The 19,130-nt window shown below is 38.7% G+C and overlaps 2 protein-coding genes across 5 annotated transcripts; one reads left to right on the top strand and one right to left on the bottom strand.

Moving 5' to 3' along the window:
* Positions 1-437: 437 nt before the first annotated feature.
* On the bottom strand, positions 438-9,537 carry LOC138957417 (uncharacterized). 4 transcript variants are annotated; one of them, XM_070328534.1, is made up of 7 exons: positions 9,309-9,536; positions 8,543-8,766; positions 7,306-7,440; positions 5,666-5,863; positions 3,715-3,801; positions 3,357-3,468; positions 438-1,846 (listed from the first exon to the last, which is right to left on the bottom strand). In XM_070328534.1, the coding sequence occupies exons 2-7, from the start codon at positions 8,652-8,654 to the stop codon at positions 1,702-1,704; spliced, it is 789 nt and encodes a 262-aa protein (XP_070184635.1). In that variant the 5' UTR covers positions 8,655-8,766; positions 9,309-9,536; the 3' UTR covers positions 438-1,701. The 4 variants fall into 4 exon arrangements, 3 of the variants coding, with proteins under 3 accessions (XP_070184635.1, XP_070184634.1, XP_070184636.1); XM_070328533.1 differs by having other exon boundaries at positions 8,543-8,753; XM_070328535.1 differs by lacking the exon at positions 3,357-3,468 and having other exon boundaries at positions 8,543-8,753; positions 9,309-9,537.
* Positions 9,538-13,628: 4,091 nt separating this feature from the next.
* On the top strand, positions 13,629-18,479 carry LOC138957416 (uncharacterized). The gene is made up of 7 exons (XM_070328531.1): positions 13,629-13,742; positions 14,353-14,688; positions 15,421-15,534; positions 16,539-16,646; positions 16,928-16,940; positions 17,866-17,882; positions 18,259-18,479. The coding sequence occupies exons 1-7, from the start codon at positions 13,673-13,675 to the stop codon at positions 18,420-18,422; spliced, it is 822 nt and encodes a 273-aa protein (XP_070184632.1). The 5' UTR covers positions 13,629-13,672; the 3' UTR covers positions 18,423-18,479.
* The last annotated feature ends 651 nt before the right edge of the window (positions 18,480-19,130 follow it).

Genomic DNA, 19,130 nt, shown 5'->3' with positions numbered 1-19,130 from the left:
ACAAGCAATGCATGTTATTTGTAATTCTCTGCAATGTTGAAGACAAAATCAGTAGGAGTAACATGGCTGACACATGATTTATACTGTACATTTCTTGTAATTCACACGTAAATGTTTCCAATCCCTGTGTTTTATACAACATTTTTTATGCCCGGGAGGCATCTGTTTGGGTCAATAAAGTCTATTTTAAAGTTAAAGGTTTTTGTAACAGGTGTTACATGGCAGTCTTTCAAGCGAGGGTACCCGAGAAAATGATTTGACAAAAGCTTCAATATCAAATTGAAAAATTGGCATATATGTGAAGGATGCAACTCTAAGCAACTTTTGTTTTCAAGTCAATAAAGGTCTATACATGCAAACGGTTGTCATTTGCAGATAAGCTTGTAAGTCATGCAGATGGATGGACAGGCAGACAGCACTCACACAAAGTCGATCGATTATTTTGCTGAGTGGTCATTTATTTATTTTCAAAATTGTTAAAATATTTACAATATTTACAGTATTTACAGTATTTACAATATTTACAGTATTTACAATATTTACAGTATTTACAAACAAGCACACAGGTAAAATCTAAAATTAAAACTCTCTCTCTCTCTCACACACACACACACACACACACACACACACACACACACACATACACACACACACACACACACACACGCACACACACACATCTTTCTCTCTCATTCTCACATGACAGAAACACACAACATATTATCAGATAAATATGAGGTAGATAAAGGACCCCCCCCCCCCCCCAATGTGTTCTTGTCAATCATCTCTGAGTACAGCTCTCCACATCCCCTTGCATTGTGAGTGGTTGTTCAAATGATTTCCTTCATTATGCAACTAGCTGCAAAAAATTCCCATTAGCAGTTATTCTCTCGACAGCCAGATCTGAGCACAGTCAAAAGATAAAAAGATAGAATGAAGAAAAAAAAGCAAGAAACAACAAAGGGCTGCAAACACATGAAATATATACATATAAATATATCTATATACAGGCAGACAGACATAAAGACAGACCATCCATGCCGCAGAGACTGATTGGGAGGTTACACGTTCGAGTTTTACGGCGTGCACATGCAAAGCAATCTCCAACCAGCCGACAGGGCAAGCAATATAACGGGTTCTATTCTTCAAAATTTCCTGATTTAAATCAGAATTCAATAAGGGGTAGATGCACGTGCGCGAAGCTGTATGCTCGATCCTGCCGAACCGGGGAGTATGGCGGCTTACTAACACCAAAACCAGACAAATAAAAATATCACTTCAACAGTTTCATGAGAACATCAGAAATATCACTGAAAATTGCATTTTTCTTCTTAAAATAATGTTTAATTTTTAATTTTGGCTCGAGTAATGAAATCGAGCCAGAACTGAACATTTTAAGTTTAATGTCATACTTTTCATTATCTTGTGACTATCTTTGATTATGGTTTTGGCGCGAGTACGACGAGGTCAAAACTAATTTTTTTGATTCACTGTTGATTGACATTGTTGCTGTAAATTACACAAAACAAGTGATAAAAACTAGGTTCGTGAACGATGGGAAGCCGTCAAAGTGTGGCGGAAAACCGGACATGGTTGCAGTAATCGTGTCGGGCCTCGGCGTGGCACAAATTAATAGCAACGTACAGCAAAGTTGAACAGAATAAAAATTGTAACAATTGTGTTTCCTGACTGAAATTCGTCTCAAACCATACTGGAATTAATGTGTCCGTTTGACTGATTTTCCTGTTTTGGCGAACTGTTGTTTGTAGCAGCACAATGTTCACATGGCGAATTCTCAGTCAAATTAACAGCATACTCCTTGTCCATACTGCGCCCATGGAACGATCTGAAAGATTATTATGTGACGAGATTATAAACCCTATGACCATTCTTCAAGCACACAGTAGGACATTCAATCTCGGCATTTGAATAATTACAAGTGTGTAATATACATTGTAAATCCTTCTTTGTTAATTCGACATTTTGATTGGTCAATGCAATCACTCAGCGGTCAGGCAATCAGCGTGTCTTACCTCCAAATGGATCTGCCTCAATGTACACTTCCTGGCAAGCGTATCAATACAAGTCATGTGTTTCACGTGTCGCCAGCATGGATACAGCCTCAACTAGTCTCGGTTAGCTTTGAGGGTCATTTTACAAGTAGGAAATATGAAGTACCAACGAAATACCGAGACCATAAGGTATGCGAAGTGATGACGTCGGATACGTGACGTAAGTTGATGCATGAATTCTTTCGGACTACGTCAGTCAATTCCAAAGATCGCTTTTGTGATGAAAAGAATTTGTTTTGAGTTTGCTGTCCAGAAACCCGTCAAAAAAGAAGGGAAAATGTATGTGAAAGAAAACAAAACAGGAGGAGAGTGATACGATAGGAATACAGAGACATATTTCTTGGGACTTGACCCTTGCAGGTAGGTGGACTGAAAGTAGTGTGTGAACAGAACAGAACCAATTCTGTCTGTTTACCATCGCATGAAAGCAGGAAAGAGATCGTCGTCAGATCCTTTGAATGGATAGATTTACAATTACAATATTGACCTACTGCTTTCAACATGTCGGGCTGTGCCTAAATTGTCTCACCTGTGATTTGTAAATGGAATCCCTCAGGCCTACGGCCTTCGGGATTCCATTTACAAATCACAGGTGAGACAATTTGCCTGAGGGATTCCATTTACAAATCACAGGTGAGACAATTTGGGCACCGCCCTCCATGTTGAAAACAATCGGTGAATATTGTATCATTCTGGCTAAATGATATTCCTTCTTTTAGTTTGCTCATGACGTCTTATTTCTCAAATTTGGCATCTGTAATATTTACTCCAACTTCATGCAATAACAACTTTACTGGTTCTAAGGAAATCCTGGATCCAAACTTCATCTCCTACAAGCTTGCTCCTGGTGTGCTTTACTGAATTTGTTTCTCACAACAAGAAGAAGATAACCCAAGAGTTATCGCCCCTTTTTACTGCCAATTGGCAATACATGGCCATCCAAGAATAAGAAAAGAAAAAGAAAAAAGAAGGTGACGAAGAAGAAGAAGAACAACAACAACAATAAGACCGGCAACAATAACAACAAACTCAGTGAATAACAATGCAATCAAACATCTACTTTTCATCAATTTCAAACCTGTTCAAGACCATGTGAGCGCCACCAGAAATAGACACGTTTCGTCATTGCGTTTGCTTTTGACAAAGGCTTGCTGCATTCACTGTGTTTCAGTGTCAACGGGATACAATCTGACACGATTTACACATGTGACACATTGCAAAAAACCCAACAGTTGTGAGTGCTGCAAGCGCTTAGGGTGTGCTATGATCTGCTGTGAAACCTACCTGAAACGCTTATAGTGAACGTAAAGCGCAACCAGAAGTATGCTCAGCACAACGATAGTAGTACTGAGCACAACGCTTGCTGCAAGGAGTCCTTTCGATGTAACGCATCCACCTGGAATGACAAGAAATGCAGCCTTTTACTAACTCTTTAAAAAGAATCCCGGCAAAAGGAGTAGCCGTTGCATGGGAAGATGAATATTCATTGTTTCCAGTATCAAGAGGGGTGACATTCTGTCTTAATTATCTCAGCGTTGAGGGTGTGAAGTGCATCAAGGAAGTAATCTAATAGGTGAGGGTGAGCATGGAGGTTTTAAATTAATCTCTTGCTAACTGATCAAATAATGATTATATTACTTACATTTGTCGCTGTCTTGTGCAGGTCTCGCTGCCCTGGGAATTGGGTTGACTGTTGTATTTGTAGAGACATTCTCATCAACTCCTGAGTCTGTAAATGTAAAACGTTTAATGAAGGTTTAGCTCAATGACATTAACACACGTGTGAGTGTGTGTTCGGGTGGGGGGTGGGTTGGTGGTGGTTGTCGTATTTAATTATATGTATGCACAAAGACATAAGAAAGTCTACGAAATGCCCATAAAGCATGCCACCTGTGAGTTACTTCCCCTGCACCAGCCGTCTCGTCAACCAGTCGACTATACCGTACAGTTACTTATGTTACGTCAGGTGTGTTGATGACAAGAGATACACTAGACAACAATTTTATTCTTTTCATTTCCATTATTTTACTATCACGTTGCTGCAAAATTCGGGTTGTTTCCTCGAAGTGAAAAGGTGGCAGCACGAACAGTCGCGCTCTCCAGGTGCATGCGTGTTTTGATGTAAACAGCCACCTGCACTTGTGGCAGAAGGACAGAGGCCTTTTAGCTATAGGTGTGTGTGTGTGTGTGTGTGTGTGTGTGTGTGTGTGTGTGTGTGTGTGTGTGTGTGTGTGTGTGTGTGTGTGTGTGTGTGTGTGTGTGTGCTTTTTATTTCCCGCTTCTTTTTATATTTGTTTTCCTTTTTGTGTGCGTTTTTCCTTTTTCTCTTTTTTTGTTTGTTTGTCAATTTATGTGTTCATCTGAAGTAGTTGTTAATGTTGATGTCATTCGCAGCTTAGACATTTCTTGAATGGCCTGAAAATATGAGGGATAAGCATAACAACCATTATTGAGTTAGGGCAGTAGGTAGGGAGAGTTGTTTGCTTCTTTGCCCACTATGTTATCTTCCTTTTTCTGTTTCTTTGCAAAGTACTTCCAACCACTCCACCTTTTGAACAAAATATTCAAAATCATTGACGAAAATGTCGTTTCGGCTTAAAGTAAACACATTTTTCATTGCCAAACAAAATTGGAGATACTAACCATTCTAAAACATAAACTCCGGACATCTTAATACTTCTGGAGTTCTGGTTGTGTGCTGGCTGAGACCTGATCTGTTTCACATCGATGTCCAAAATAACATGAGTGACCAAAATGCCCACCTTAATTATGTCACATGGCCACATCGACGTGAAACAGGTAGGCGGCGGCCTAGTGCTAACTGGAGCCTCCGTTTATTGTGACAGCAAGAGGTGTCTCAATGGAGAGTTGTCGGTCTTGAATGCGTTGACTTCAGGTAGGAACTTTCTTATAAAGTAACTGACCTGCGGTCAATGCAATCAGACTCACGACTGGCAACTCTAGATTAAGGTGCCCTTTTGCTGTCACGCGGGAGTCCTTTGGGCACTGGGTCTCAGCGAGTGCGAAATTAGGATTCCAGCCGCACTGAAACAAAAAATCAAAATTGAATCATAAAATAGATTACTACCCTGATACTTTGGAGAAACATTTAATTTAATTTATTTTGAACGTGTATTCCTGATTAGAATTCGATTTTCTAAAACTAACGTTATCGATATTCAATTATAGATTTAAAATCGACGTCGTCATGGAATTTTGGCGTATAACGTTTTCGACAGCTTTTCAGCAGAAGGCCAAAACTGATTCTTTTTATTATGAAATAGTGTTTATATTTGTTCATGGTATGGATAGAGAGTTAAAGTTATGGTTAACCATGTTTCGTTCGCCGAGAGTCAATTTACGCCAAAATTCAAGGACGACGACAAAATGACTTTTTGAAAGTAATGTTTTCAATATTTAATTTAAGACGAGGGAAAAAAACCTCAATGGGTCAGTGCAAATCTGTCATCATCATCATCATGTATGAAACATGAAAAGACTAAGCAGTTGTAATGGTCGTTGCATGAAAATGCACAGTACATGTTGCAAATATTATCAGTCCAAATAACTTGTGCCTTTTGCCCCAAACAAACCTGTTGAAGACAACGTGCACTTCTCAACAGTGACGCCTATGTCCGGAGGAATTGTATCGCAGGAAAATTCCCCAGTTCCTTTCTGTATGGGTAGTTCCACTGTGAATTCATCACTGACGGTGTGGTGGCGAAAATGAAATCCTTCCTCAAAAACACAAAGAAGTTCTGCGCCTTCCCATGAGCAGGCAGTGACAACATCTGTGGATACAAACACGCAGAAAAAAAGGAAAATAGATTGACAGAATGCAAGACTAAATGAGTCATCATGTGCGCATTGTAATGGGTTGATATTTGTTTTTAATTTTCCCATTGTTGATCTTCTTCTCATCGTTTAAGGCTATTATATTCACAATACATGTAGTTGATTTGGGTCATGATGTTCACACAACTTGTTAAGAGTCATGCATTTTGTTCATTTGTTCAATTTGTTGTTCATTGTTATTATGTTCACATTATTTGTTTTTGGTTATTATGTTCACATAAGTTGTTTATGGTTATTATGTTCACATTAGCTGTAAATGGTATTGCTTTCACAGGTGTTGTCAATGGTTATGTTAACATTTTTTGTAAATGTTATGACCTTCATAGTTGAAGTTCATGATTTTATTTCAAATTTGTGTTGATGGTTGTCATGATATAAGTTGTTAAAGGTTGTCATGTTCACATTCATATTAATAGTTGTCATGTTCACATTCATATTAATAGTTGTCATGTTCACATTCATATTAATAGTTGTCATGTTCACATTCATATTAATAGTTGTCATGTTCACATTCATATTAATAGTTGTCATGTTCACATTCATATTAATAGTTGTCATGTACATATTCTTTTTGTGTGGGTATTATGTTCACACTTGTAGTTTATGATTATTATATTTACATTAGCTGTTTATGATTATAATATTCACAACTGTTGTTTATGGTTGTTATGTTGACATTATTGTTGCCATGGTTATTATGTTCATAATTGTTCTTTATTGTGTTTATATTCACATTAGCTATTGATGGTTAATCTGTTTTAATTACAAAAAACAAACAACACTATCAAAATTAAGCATTATTAGGTGAATCATAGCAAAGCCATATGTCTTTAATTTTTCAAAATCAAATTATCTCCCCTGGCCCAGCAGCTCAAGATCAGAACACAAAGCCATGAGAGTATTGACTACATGTGTCTCAAGACGACAAGTTTAAGGTTAGCGTTGTTGAGCTGTTGTACAGAGATGGTGTTCTATGAATTCCGTCATACAAAATGAATATTTTAGTTTTTAACATGACAGTTTGATGATATACGTTGATTTGACTAATAAAATGGCATTCCTAAATATTTCCTTTGCTTCTAGAGAAATGATTTAAAATACAGGCACATATTGATCGTCTACGGTTCGTACTTTTCTTAACTGACGTAACATGAAAAAATAGACGTGGCATGGACTTAACATATCAGAAACAAAATATAACAGGATACAAAATTGATCCAATTTAAAAAAAAAACTATTCCTACCATTATTTACTGGAATATTAATAGACTAAATGAAGAGAGTTTATTCAGTTTTAATTTGCCATGTTATACGCATAATAAAGATTAAACGGACTAAAAATAAATGCCACAAGCTCTTCAGAACGATTTTTATTAACCTGTTCGTTTTTCGCTGCCTTCATAATGGATGACACAGAAGCTTCTCTTTGTCTGGTTGAGATTCAGTGGATATGTGCAAGTTACTGCTGCCATGTCCTCTGATACAGCCCCAGCTTTGCACAGCGTGTACTTTCCTGTAACAAAAATCCAACAAAATGCACCCCTTCAGGAAATAATGGAAATAAACAGATATACAAACTAATGAATTAAAGTCAAACTTGGAAAAAAACCAAAAATCGAGTATAAGGAAATTTTTTAACATTGACTGGAACAAGTCACTGCAATCGGCTCATGTTAACATGGCAGTGAGTTGGATAACTAAGGCAGTGGTAAAAATCCAAATATCGACGTCGTCATGGAATTTTTGCCCAACTCGTTTTAGACCTTTCTTTAGAAGGCCAAAACAGAATATTTTCATTATGAAATAGTGTTTATATTTGTACCTAGTATAGATAGAGAGATAAAAGAATGTTTAATCATGTATTGTTAATCGTTTTTTTAGATAGTATTTCTCGTGGAGAATTATTTACTTAGTCACAAACACATCAAAATCGTCAAGAATCGAGTTACACCAAAACTCCACTACAACAGCAACATAATTATAGGTTATTCTCCTGGGCTTTGTACCATTTGAAACCATGTGATAAAGTTGACATTTCGTTACTTAACTGAGCCATTTTAAGAACACAAATTGATTTCAATAATAAACACAACACTCGATCCATATAAGTTCCGGCTTAGCCTGCAGAGAAAAACTCAGAAAGACTTACACATTTTGCTTGTCTACGTTCAGTAAATTACCCGGGTTTTAAAGTACGTCAACTTCGTAACATGGAAAACAAAGGTTGTGACATGTATTTGAACACTAGCAATAATAAAAAAAAGAAAAGACAAAAATATGTACTAAGTTTTTTGTTGCATGTTTGTATCATTATCTAACTGGAGTATTTAAATGTAAAACGTGAAGAGAATACATTATAGTTGCCATTTAATATACGTTATAATCATTTAAAGGACTGAAAATTCATGTCACAAAATGGTACCAAGCTCTAAAGAATAACCAATATATGTGTTGCGATACATTAAGATAAGTTATTTCTAAAGCACTAAACCAAACAGGGATTGACTGACATTTGAAAGCCCAAAGCAAAACAGTGATTGAAATTTGATTTAGTTCGGGTCGTGTTTGAAATCAATCGTTCAACATTATAAAAAGTTAACAGCCAGAAGCAATACCATTCCAGGAGTTTGCCAGCTTATCGATCCATGATCTCCGGACTGCCCATGCTAAAGAAATGACCGACTCTGCGCGTACCAAGAAAGATACCCCTGCAAGCACACAAAGCATATTCACCGAAAGTGGTTGGCAGCTGAAAAATGATGCATATGATGATCAAGCGGCGATTCCTACACCTTTTCAGTGCGCAGGAGTTGGAACATGGAATGCCTGCAAAATGAAACTGGCACATCAGCCGAAACACAGCATTAAACACTAACATATTTGTTTCCGAAAAAATACAATACTGCGCTTGTACGTAAAACACACGAATACAATAAACAAATTTGCTATAACTTTTGAATGTACCTGTCTGAGCTTGAGTGTTTTTTTTCAGGCTCACCAAGCAACCAAAAGCTTTGAAACAGTTTTACTGGAAGACTTAAACTGCATAGATAAGATTACTGAAAATTGTCTTACCTTTCTTACGAAAACCAACCCTTTTTACACTTAGTCAAGTTTGATTTATGTTTTAATTCATAACACTTTTTATTATTCTGCATGCTAGCGTGATAATTCATAATCGTTATTCACATTATATATTACGAGAGCGAAAGGTTAGCATTCGAATGAGTAACTACGTAACCAAACGGTCATTCATACAACTTCACACAACAGAAATCACAACAGGCTCCTCACCAAAACCACATCTGCACGCTGAGCGAGCGACTAAGCGGGAGAGAGAGAGAGAGAGAGAGAGAGACTCAGAGAGAGAGAGGGAAATACCGATTGACGGTGCTCTCTTGTGTTGCGGCATTCTGGTTGAGAAATCTTGTTCGCTCAGGGCTCACATACTGCATCCGTTTGATGAGTGAAATATACTATTCAGTCAAAAGCAAGAGGCTGCAGATATGCTCTTGGGTGTCTTCTGTAATTTTAGCTGCAAAGCAAGGAAGCGTAGATCCTGCATGCAGTAGTAATGTCCGCCCTCTGATAACTGCGCAGTGGAGTTTCCCGTAAATAGTCTGTTTACCTCAGTTTCAAATGCAGTCTGCTTTTCCATTGGCCGGTATCTGACCTTGGGGTGACATTCTCACTGAGTCTCACACAGCACAAGACAGGCTGGCTGCAAATGTAACGCTCGCAACATGTGGGACTTATCTGCAATGTGGAACATCGATTGCGGGACAGCCCGAGTCTCTCCGTATTTGTCTGTCTGTCTCCGTCTGTCTGTTTCTCACTGCCTTGCTTCCCATGCGCGCACTTCCGAATACACCAGCGAATCGATCTCTTCTAATTTTGCTGGAAGTAACCTGGACTGGTGCACTTCACTGAAACTGCATTCTGAACCAGACAGTCCGTGCACCATCGTCATTCTCAAAATCCTTTGACCTAGAGAACCAGGGCAGTATTGTCATTAAATGTGGTTTTGGTGCTATTTCTATAATGAATATCAGATATTTACCAATTCCTGTTGAAAAGTTGAGAAAAAACCCACAAAAACCATCTCAACCTATATGCAGAGGTTTATATTATATTCACACTGAGATTACAACACTTCTTTTTGCATAGTAAATCACAATATCAGATTTATTCGTTTCAGCCCCCCCCCTCTCTCTCTCTCTCTCTCTCTCTCTCTCTGTCTCACACACACACACACGCACACACACACAAACACACAGTGCACACACACACACACACACACACACACACACACATACCCACACTCACATACACACACACACAACCCACACAAACTTACAGACACACACACACACTGAAACACATACACACACACACACACGGCACACACACTGACACACAACCTACTACCCACACAAACATACATACACACACATACACAAACACACACATACACATACACATACACACGCGGCACACGTACACACACACACACTGACTCACTGACACACTCACACACATACACACACACACACACACACACACACACACACACACACACACACACACACACACACGCACACACACACACACACACACAAACTCTCTACCTCTCTCTCTGTCTCTCTCTGTCTCTCTCTCTCTGTCTCTCTGTGTCTCTCTCTCTCTCTCTCTCTCTCTCTCTCTCTCTCTCTCTCTCAAATGGCTGTAACTCTCCCAAAGTTCAGTTTATTCTGAATTACTCGCTTCCTAAATGGCACCGCTGTTGATAAATACATCTGAGAGCTGGGTTGAGAGTCCGAGAGCAACATCTTATAAGCAAACGACTGTGTCTTCGACGACCCCACCCGTTGCCCTGTGCACGTAACATACGATGTATTCAGTTGAATTATAGTTTGTTCTGTATATGACAGAAATAAAAGAAATGAAGAGTATCTGTAGAAGGAGATCTTTGGCAATTAGCGTGATACTAGATGTATGTTTTATTCTTCCAAAGCGTGACAATGGGCACATTCACAATGTTTCAGAATGTTCGTCTTTTCGTCTATTTCTATACTCACGGAATAAAATAACTTAACATGTTTTAAGATTTAATATCTCAAAATCGGAAAAAGTTGCAGGGGAGCGGGGTGGTACGATCATAGAACCATCAATTCCTGAGAAGAGGAAAAAACCGGAATGTTCTCGGTTGCTTAGTTTTTTCACAATTGGTCCTCAAAAACGCATGGTGTCATTTTGGAGTTTACTAGACTGACGCCTAAGCTTGCCGACGCTGCCGACAGCCAGTGCACGCTGTGTGTGCTGTAAACAGGTAGGCCTGCACTCTTTGACTCTCGGGGCACGTCTACCCGTACTTGAAACCTGCAAAAGGTCTGCTGCTGATCCACGAATATTGCATGAAAGTACTGCCTTTGGTTTGTCCGTTTGTTTGTGAGTGAGAACAACTCACTAAAATGTTTCTTTCTCTTTGCCCGGCAAAACTGTCCACTCTGTCTTTCTCTTTCACCATGCCACGAACGTGTGTGAACGATAGACTCGTCGCAATAGGGATGTTGAGAGGAGGGATGACTTATACTGATGTTGCTAGGAGATTCGGAGTGACCAGGCAATCAGTTGCCTTGTGGCGAAGAAGGTACCAGCAAAACAACGGTAACGTTCGAGATCCCCCCGTGTCACCAATCCTCAGCAAGACCGCTTCATTAGGGTTGATCGAATTTCGACTTCACAATGAAATTTGTTTGGTTAATAAACATATTGAGGCTAACCTTCACTGCTCCTGTGTAATTTAATTGCGGCTGCGATCAACCAGTGCACGCCGCACAGCGCTGTCAAACACACAGTGCTAAGTTTGTAAACTCCAAAATGACACCATGCGTCTTTGAGCTCAAATTGCAAAAAAACGGAACAAGCCAGACTATTCCGGGTTTTTGCCCATAATGAGCAATTGAACAAGCTTTACGTTGGTACAAAAATCACTCCTGTAACTTTTTCCGATTTTGAGATATTAAATTTTAAACAATGTTAAGTTATTTTATTCCGTGAGTGTGATTTAATAACAAAAATGAAGTACTTGCTATCAGCATCACATAATCCTCTCAGAGATTCGACGCTCCTGTATTTCGACACATCTTTGTGATGTTTGTGTTTACACTGACAGGCTGCCGTATGTTGCGGAAGGCTGCTTCATTTTCCATTCCTTGTTAACCGTATAAAGAGCATTGTATGTCTAGCTAAACTTAAGATGTGTATTTCACATTTCTCAAGACGCTTTCACGTTTCGTATCTATTATTTCTCTCTGTCTGTGTATGTTTGAGTGTAAAAAAAAAAATATAAAAAAAAAAGAGAGAGAGAGAAAGAGAAAGAGTGAGAGTGAGTGAGAGGGAGGGAGAGAGAGAGAGAGAGAGAGAGAGAGAGAGAGAGAGATAAGGGAGAGAGAGAGAGATAAGAGAGAGAGTGAGGGATGTAACGAGGGTGATATATCAGACTGGGCTTGTCCACGGTTTAACAACATGTAGAACAGCCAATTACAAGGAAATGACACAATCAAGCCTAACATTCGTTAATTCAGTCAAGGACAAGTAATTGACAAGTAAGTTTAAAATAGTAGGATCAATCAAATCCAAATCCTAACATATATCTCACTGCCTGCTTATTTCGAGAAACCCTTCGGTAAATTGGAGTGAGTGTTTGTTCAACCTACATCAAAATATATAGCATTAACTTCGTGTATCAATCTTGGAACACTAAGCTACTGTACTGGATTTGGCTATACTATTTTGTGTGTGTGTTTGTACAGTGAACCGATTCTCCCCATAACTATACATAATTAGAACGGGAGCTTAATTGTTAGTCATGCATTATTTTGTCAAAAAAATCTTCTTGGTCTGACTCCTGCTATACAGATGACACATTTTGGTGGTGAGAAATATAACGTTGTCAAACCATACTCAAGTGTAAATGATCGGTTTATTGACCCTATTGGTTTTGAAAGGTTCAGAAGTAGAAAATAATGTTCAAAACTAGGAAAAAACACACCCGAAAGATGATCGAATAAACAAGTATTCTATGGTAACCAAACGAAATCACTTGCAGTACAGCCCGTATTCAAGGCGAAATCTCAATTTTTGCAAAAACTTTAACAAGTTGGAGCATTATGCAACAGAATGACAGAGATGTGCATGGAGAACATTTTCTCGTTTTACCTCCTCGTGACATTTAAACAAAATCATTTCTTAAAACTTAGCTAAAAGGCAGAACGTTTTGTATGCATGAGTAAAAGCCTAAATTGATTATGTACCTCTTCTATGCCTCGTTTATATATATGTCCGATTTTTGTGTTAACAAATTTAACTGGGTCATTGACAGATAGACTCATACAATGTCTTCCAAATGGGAAACTCGAGCAGTAATGTTTTCCCTGTATCTAAAGATAGCGCAAACAAGAACAAAGACACTGTTTTACTTCACAATAAATTATCTCAAAAATAAAATGATGGCTCATTATCACGATACAAAGTGTGTGCAAGCATCCGAAACTATCGTAGTTTTAAAACAAGTCAAGACCCAAAGCGCGTGTATATTGTCATTTCCCTTTAAAGTCCTAACCACCTCCCTCTTTTCTCACCCCAGCAACATATTTAACACCAGGCGATTTGTTTCTTAGTGTTGTCACTCCTTTGTCAACACATGGACGCTGATTCTTCTGCTAAAACGTATAATCAACAAAATGTTGTGCGTTGACTGGAAATTCGCCATACTTGCTAATTTGCTGATGTCTTTGCTGTGCTCCAAACAGTGTGAGTATATAATTAAGAAACTCACTCTTAGGAGGGGTTGAAACCTTACTTTATCAATTAAATCAGGATGCTGGTTAACACCTTCTGGCATAACTCCCTCCCCCTCCTCTATTTTCTCCTCATTCGTGTCTGCTAAGGTGCGTCAACTGTTTTTAAAAACAACATATGTTTACAAACTGCGAAAAAGGGAAGAAGAAGGAGGAGAACGTGGTGGTGGTAGCGGAGGATGATGATTTATCAGCTAGAAAGTTTCAACAGAAAAAATACGTTGCAGAGCAGAAAAATAAAGTTTTCTTTTCTTTTGTTTCTTTCTTATTTTGCTGTTTATGTGGTTTTGTGGCATGTTTGGGTGCATGTCAAATATAGGAATCCTGTATCCTCGTTATGCAAGAAGGTATTCCGTAAAACTTAAGCGTCCCCTTATGAGCATAATCTGCCAAATGCACAAAAAACATTAAGTGTAAAAGACTGTTTTGTGGTGTGTGTATCCCATCAAGTTATCCAAAGGTGAATGTGGTGAATGACTTTGTTTTTGAGCTCTCTTGCATCATTGTTTTTTGAGAACAAAGATGGTCCATATTTCTAGTCTTTTTATCATTGTTCACAACAGGTCGCTTTGAGTTCCCAAAGCTGAATGACAGCTCACGCTTGACATCAGACGGAAGACACACGATTGTTGTGGAGTTCAGAGCTCACTCATCATGCAACGCCTCGTCAGACAATCTTGCTTACTCTGTTGGCAAAGAGGTGAACGGTCATGCAAAACATCACTGTCTCATCATGCCGGCAAAGGTAAAATGTATGGAAAAATGCACGTGTCCCGCAGAAGGGTCTGATCTGTATCGTCTGGAGCTTTCAGGTGAACAGGTAAACAGCGGTACCTGGACATGGTCCGCCACACCATCTTCGGCGATGGAACAACACAGCATGCAGATTCTGATAGAAGGTAATAATGACTTTACAGAGCCTCGGACTGATTGTACGATGAGACTAGTGGGGTGAAAGTCAAAGGGTTCAGGATGAATACGAATACGAATACGAATAAACTTTATTGTCAGGAAACGTAGTGTTTATAAGACACGGGAAGATAAATAACCAAATGATTACATTGTTTCTTTTTTCGGAAGTAATTATATACAAATTCTCCCAATTTAGTTTGTACATTGTGTACTTGAAAAAGTTGACTTGGTACATCATATGAATTTATAGGTCGATAAAATTTCACTCATGAAAGATTTTTGTAATTGGTTGTTTTCTATGCAATTATCTATAAAATGTATTTCATCTTCTATTACTCCACATGTTTTACATAATCTATTTTCCCTAGGTGTATTGCTGTATTTACCAGTTTAAATTGTCAGGTCGTGGGCACTTATTTTTAGTTTACACAACGACTGTTTATATTTTCTTTGTTTTATGCATAACATATATGATTCCGTTTTATAATTTGTTACTATTCTTTGATAACAAAAAATTTAACTTTGGTGAACTTCATATTTGACCTTTCCAGAATTGTATATATTGGAGTTCCACTTTTTGACATACATCATGTTTTAACCTTTTATGTGTGATCTGGGAGTTCATTTTATGTCTTATTTTTTTGTCTTTTTGCGTTTACTTGCTCACCCTTAAACAGCAAAAAGCTGGTCATTCCCCTCAAAAGATTGGCATTCAACAGAACCTGAAACTGGCAGCACCCCTACAAGTGGTGATGAACGCACACCTGTTGACGATACTGTTACCCAAAGTCATGCCGTTGACACGTTTGTCACTAATTTCAAACACCCGAAAGGTAAGTTTTTTTCTTTTGCACGAAAATAATTAAAGTCATAACACAACCAGTGGAACTGCAGTATTTAAACTCATAAGATACTGCCACTAATATTACTATCTCTTCTACTACTACTACTAAATGGAATGGAAGCACTTGTTAATGAGTGGGAGTGTGTATGCGCGTGGTGTGCACGAGGATGTATGCACGTGAGTGATATTTGTAAATGTGTATTATTATAATATCATCTTTGTATTTATATTATTGAAATTGTTATATCTCGATGTACAGCGCTAAGAGCATAGTTAAATTTGTGAAGCGGCGCTATATAAGCTATCTTTATTATTATTATTATTATTATTATTACTACTACTACTACTACTACTACTACTACTACTACTACTACTACTACTACTACTACTACTACCCTCATCATCATCATCATCATCATCATCATCATCATCATCATCACGATTATCCTCTAATAAACATGTGGCTTCAAGAGCAATGCTATAGCTGTGCCTTTTTGTCTACACAGAAGCTGGCGTGCATGGTAGTACACGCTCAGACCTACTGACAACATTTTCCCCATAAATTGTGGTCGCTGAAACATTTCTAGTTACGGACCATGAATGGTCAGAAACAACAAGCATCGCATAGTTTACATAAATATAGTTTAGCTAGCGGTCGATGTGAACAATGACTCTCGAGATCTGTGCCGACTGTCATAATCATATTTCGGGTAAAAATACAAGAATCTTTTATGTATCGATCCATTTTAGTAAGAATTCCTTTCGTTTTATTTTTGTTGTTGCAATTCAATGTACGCACACAAACTTGCGCAGTTTTGCAGTCTCAGTATGAGTTTTAGTCGGCCTCTCACGTCACATGGCGTAAAGCAAGGAAATCTGATGTTTAATCCATACATATGGCAATTATTATCGGATGACGTTAAGATAGTGAAGTTGAAATAAAACAAAGTAATATAAAACTAAAAGAGACAACGCATTACATTTCCAATACAGACGGGTTTTCATTCGCTGCCAAGGTCGCTGTTGGTGTGTCGGTGACTGCTGTCATTTTCGTCTCGGTGATCCTAACTGTCATCTGCCGACTTCGGTACAACCTGAAAGGTAGTGTGTGTGTGTGTGTGTGTGTGTGTGTGAGAGAGAGAGAGAGAGAGAGAGAGAGAGAGAGAGAGAGAGAGAGAGAGAGAGAGACCAAAATGAGCAGAGTGTGTTTATATATGTGTGTGTATGTATGTGTGTGCGCGCGTGTGTGTGTGCCCGCGCGCGCGCGTGTGTGTGTGTGTGTGTGTGTGTGTGTGTGTGTGTGTGTGTGTGTGTGCGTGCGTGCGTCCGTGCGTGCGAGCGATTACAATGTAACTGATCTTGTCTTCCTCTGTGTTTTTCAGCAATTGCTCACAGGTAACTGAGTTAACCTTCCTCTTCCTTCCTTTTGGCAAGGCGTGAGAAGTCTTACTTTTATTTCTGCATTAACAAATTGTGTTTAAAACTTTATGACAAAAAATCATACCTATTGTAGAGCAACCATTTGAGTCAGTCATTAGTGCTTTACATGTGATGATGGTGGCGGGGCTAATTGTAGTAGTAAAAGTAGTAAAAGTAGCAGCAGTAGTAGTGGGAGTAGCAGTAATAGTAGTAATAGTAGTAGTAGTAGTAGTAGTGGTAGTAGTAATAGTAGTAGTCATTGAGGTTGTTGTTTTTGTTGTTGATCCAGTGGTGGTTGTTGTTGTCGTGGTAACAATTGGACCAGCAGCAGTAGTAGAATTAATTCTTTTTTTTAGACAACATTAGCAATAACCGTATCTATCGTCGTCTTTGTTGTCATTGTGGAAGTAGTAGTAGTAGTAGTAGTAGTAGTAGTAGTAGTAGTAGTAGTAGTAGTAGTAGTAGCAGCAGTGGTCGTTGTCGTAGTCGCATTGTTGGTGATTAGTGTCGATGTGTAGTTGCTCTTGCCGTCGTTGTATGACGAATAGCTGTAGTGGCAGTTCCTGTATACAGTTGTAGTAGTTATCATCTTTGTAGCTCTTGTAGTTCCCATCGCTCTGTTTGGCATGGCCTGCTTTAGAGTTTTCTTTACATTTTATGTTTGTATATGCGCTATTAACACAATGTAAGTGTTGTAGGCTATTTACTAAGCTTCATAAGAAGAAAAATTCGTACCGTCTTGTGCTGTTCTTGTATCGGTGAGTACAGATATCTTTTTTTATTTTGTTTAACTTTGTTCATCTCCCCACAGTCACTTCGTTGTTTAGATTAAGGATAATAGTAAATGATTTGAATAATGACCAGTATCAAGTAAACACAAAATAATATGCATCCTTTTCAGGCAACCAAGAATCACAGGTAAGCCCTAGCTATCTCAGCATCGCACCTCTAGTTTTCACCATTTAACCCCCCCCCCCCTTCCCACTCCTATTGCTCTTACCTCTTTTCTCTTGTGTGTCAAGACATTTTCTTCTTCCATTTAAAACAATTGTTTTTTACGAGTTTGACAAAATGATTTGTTTTGATATTTGTGTCTCCTTATTCCCCTTACATAATTTTATCCATCTAAAATTAAGTCGCTTCGAACGAAAAAAACAAACCTGAGCGAGAATCAGGTAAGTAATACTCTGTCCTGCTTCTGTTATATGCTGCGACGGTTCTCTATGTCGATTTTTTTGTTTTTGTGTGCGCTGTTGTGGTTTTGTGTTTGAGATATTTGAATGCTTATGTCCAGTGCGGGACCTGTACCGGGGGTCCAACGTGAGCATGATGGTCAGCAACGAGCTGTACGAGGGATCTCAGAACGTACTGGACAACGGGGCATGTGCACTGGTCAGGGACTGTGCCAACGACAGTCGTCGTTCTTCTCTTGAAGGTGACAGATTAAACAAAAAGTAGAATCATCTGACATACATTTTCCGTTGTTATCAATTACTGGCTGTCTGAACATTCAATTGATGGGATATGCATGGACATTCAATCAATCAATCATCAATATGAAGCTTATATAGCGCGTATTCCGTGGGTACAGTCCTAAGCGCTTGTCGAAGAGTTGTCAACACAGGACTAACAAAGAAACTAACATCTACAGACGGACACGAACCCTATCACACACTAGCAAACCTTGATAAACATACAACACACAACTGTTTAACAACAATGTGCACATCAATAGCTAGGTCCAAACAAAATAATAAATTTAAGCACAAAGAAAACACCTCTCACAGAGCACAGCACAAGAATGTCTTTTGGGGCACAACACATCACGTCGAACATGAAAGTCGCAGCCAGCTACGGGAAGAACTGAGTCTTCAACCTACTCTTGAACGCGTCAAGAGAGGGGCTCTGGCGAAGCTCAAGCGGCAGGGAGCTCCAGACGGAGGGGCCCGCGGAGGGAAATGCACACATTCGCTTGAAGGTGGCGGGTAATTTTCTTCCAAATTACTAAATGAGCAAAATGTTATAATGACTGGGTAATTCCACATGTCTGAATCCCAAAGAGCGATAGGGACCTTCATGTTACATTACGTTGGATATCTTAGTTGTAATTATTATTAATTGTTCATCACTGCAACTATTACCCACTTAAACCACGACATCAAAAGG

Source organism: Littorina saxatilis, unplaced genomic scaffold (genome assembly GCF_037325665.1).
Source record: "Littorina saxatilis isolate snail1 unplaced genomic scaffold, US_GU_Lsax_2.0 scaffold_1184, whole genome shotgun sequence".
NCBI lineage: Eukaryota > Metazoa > Mollusca > Gastropoda > Littorinimorpha > Littorinidae > Littorina > Littorina saxatilis.
This window is presented reverse-complemented; position numbering and strand designations above follow the sequence as displayed.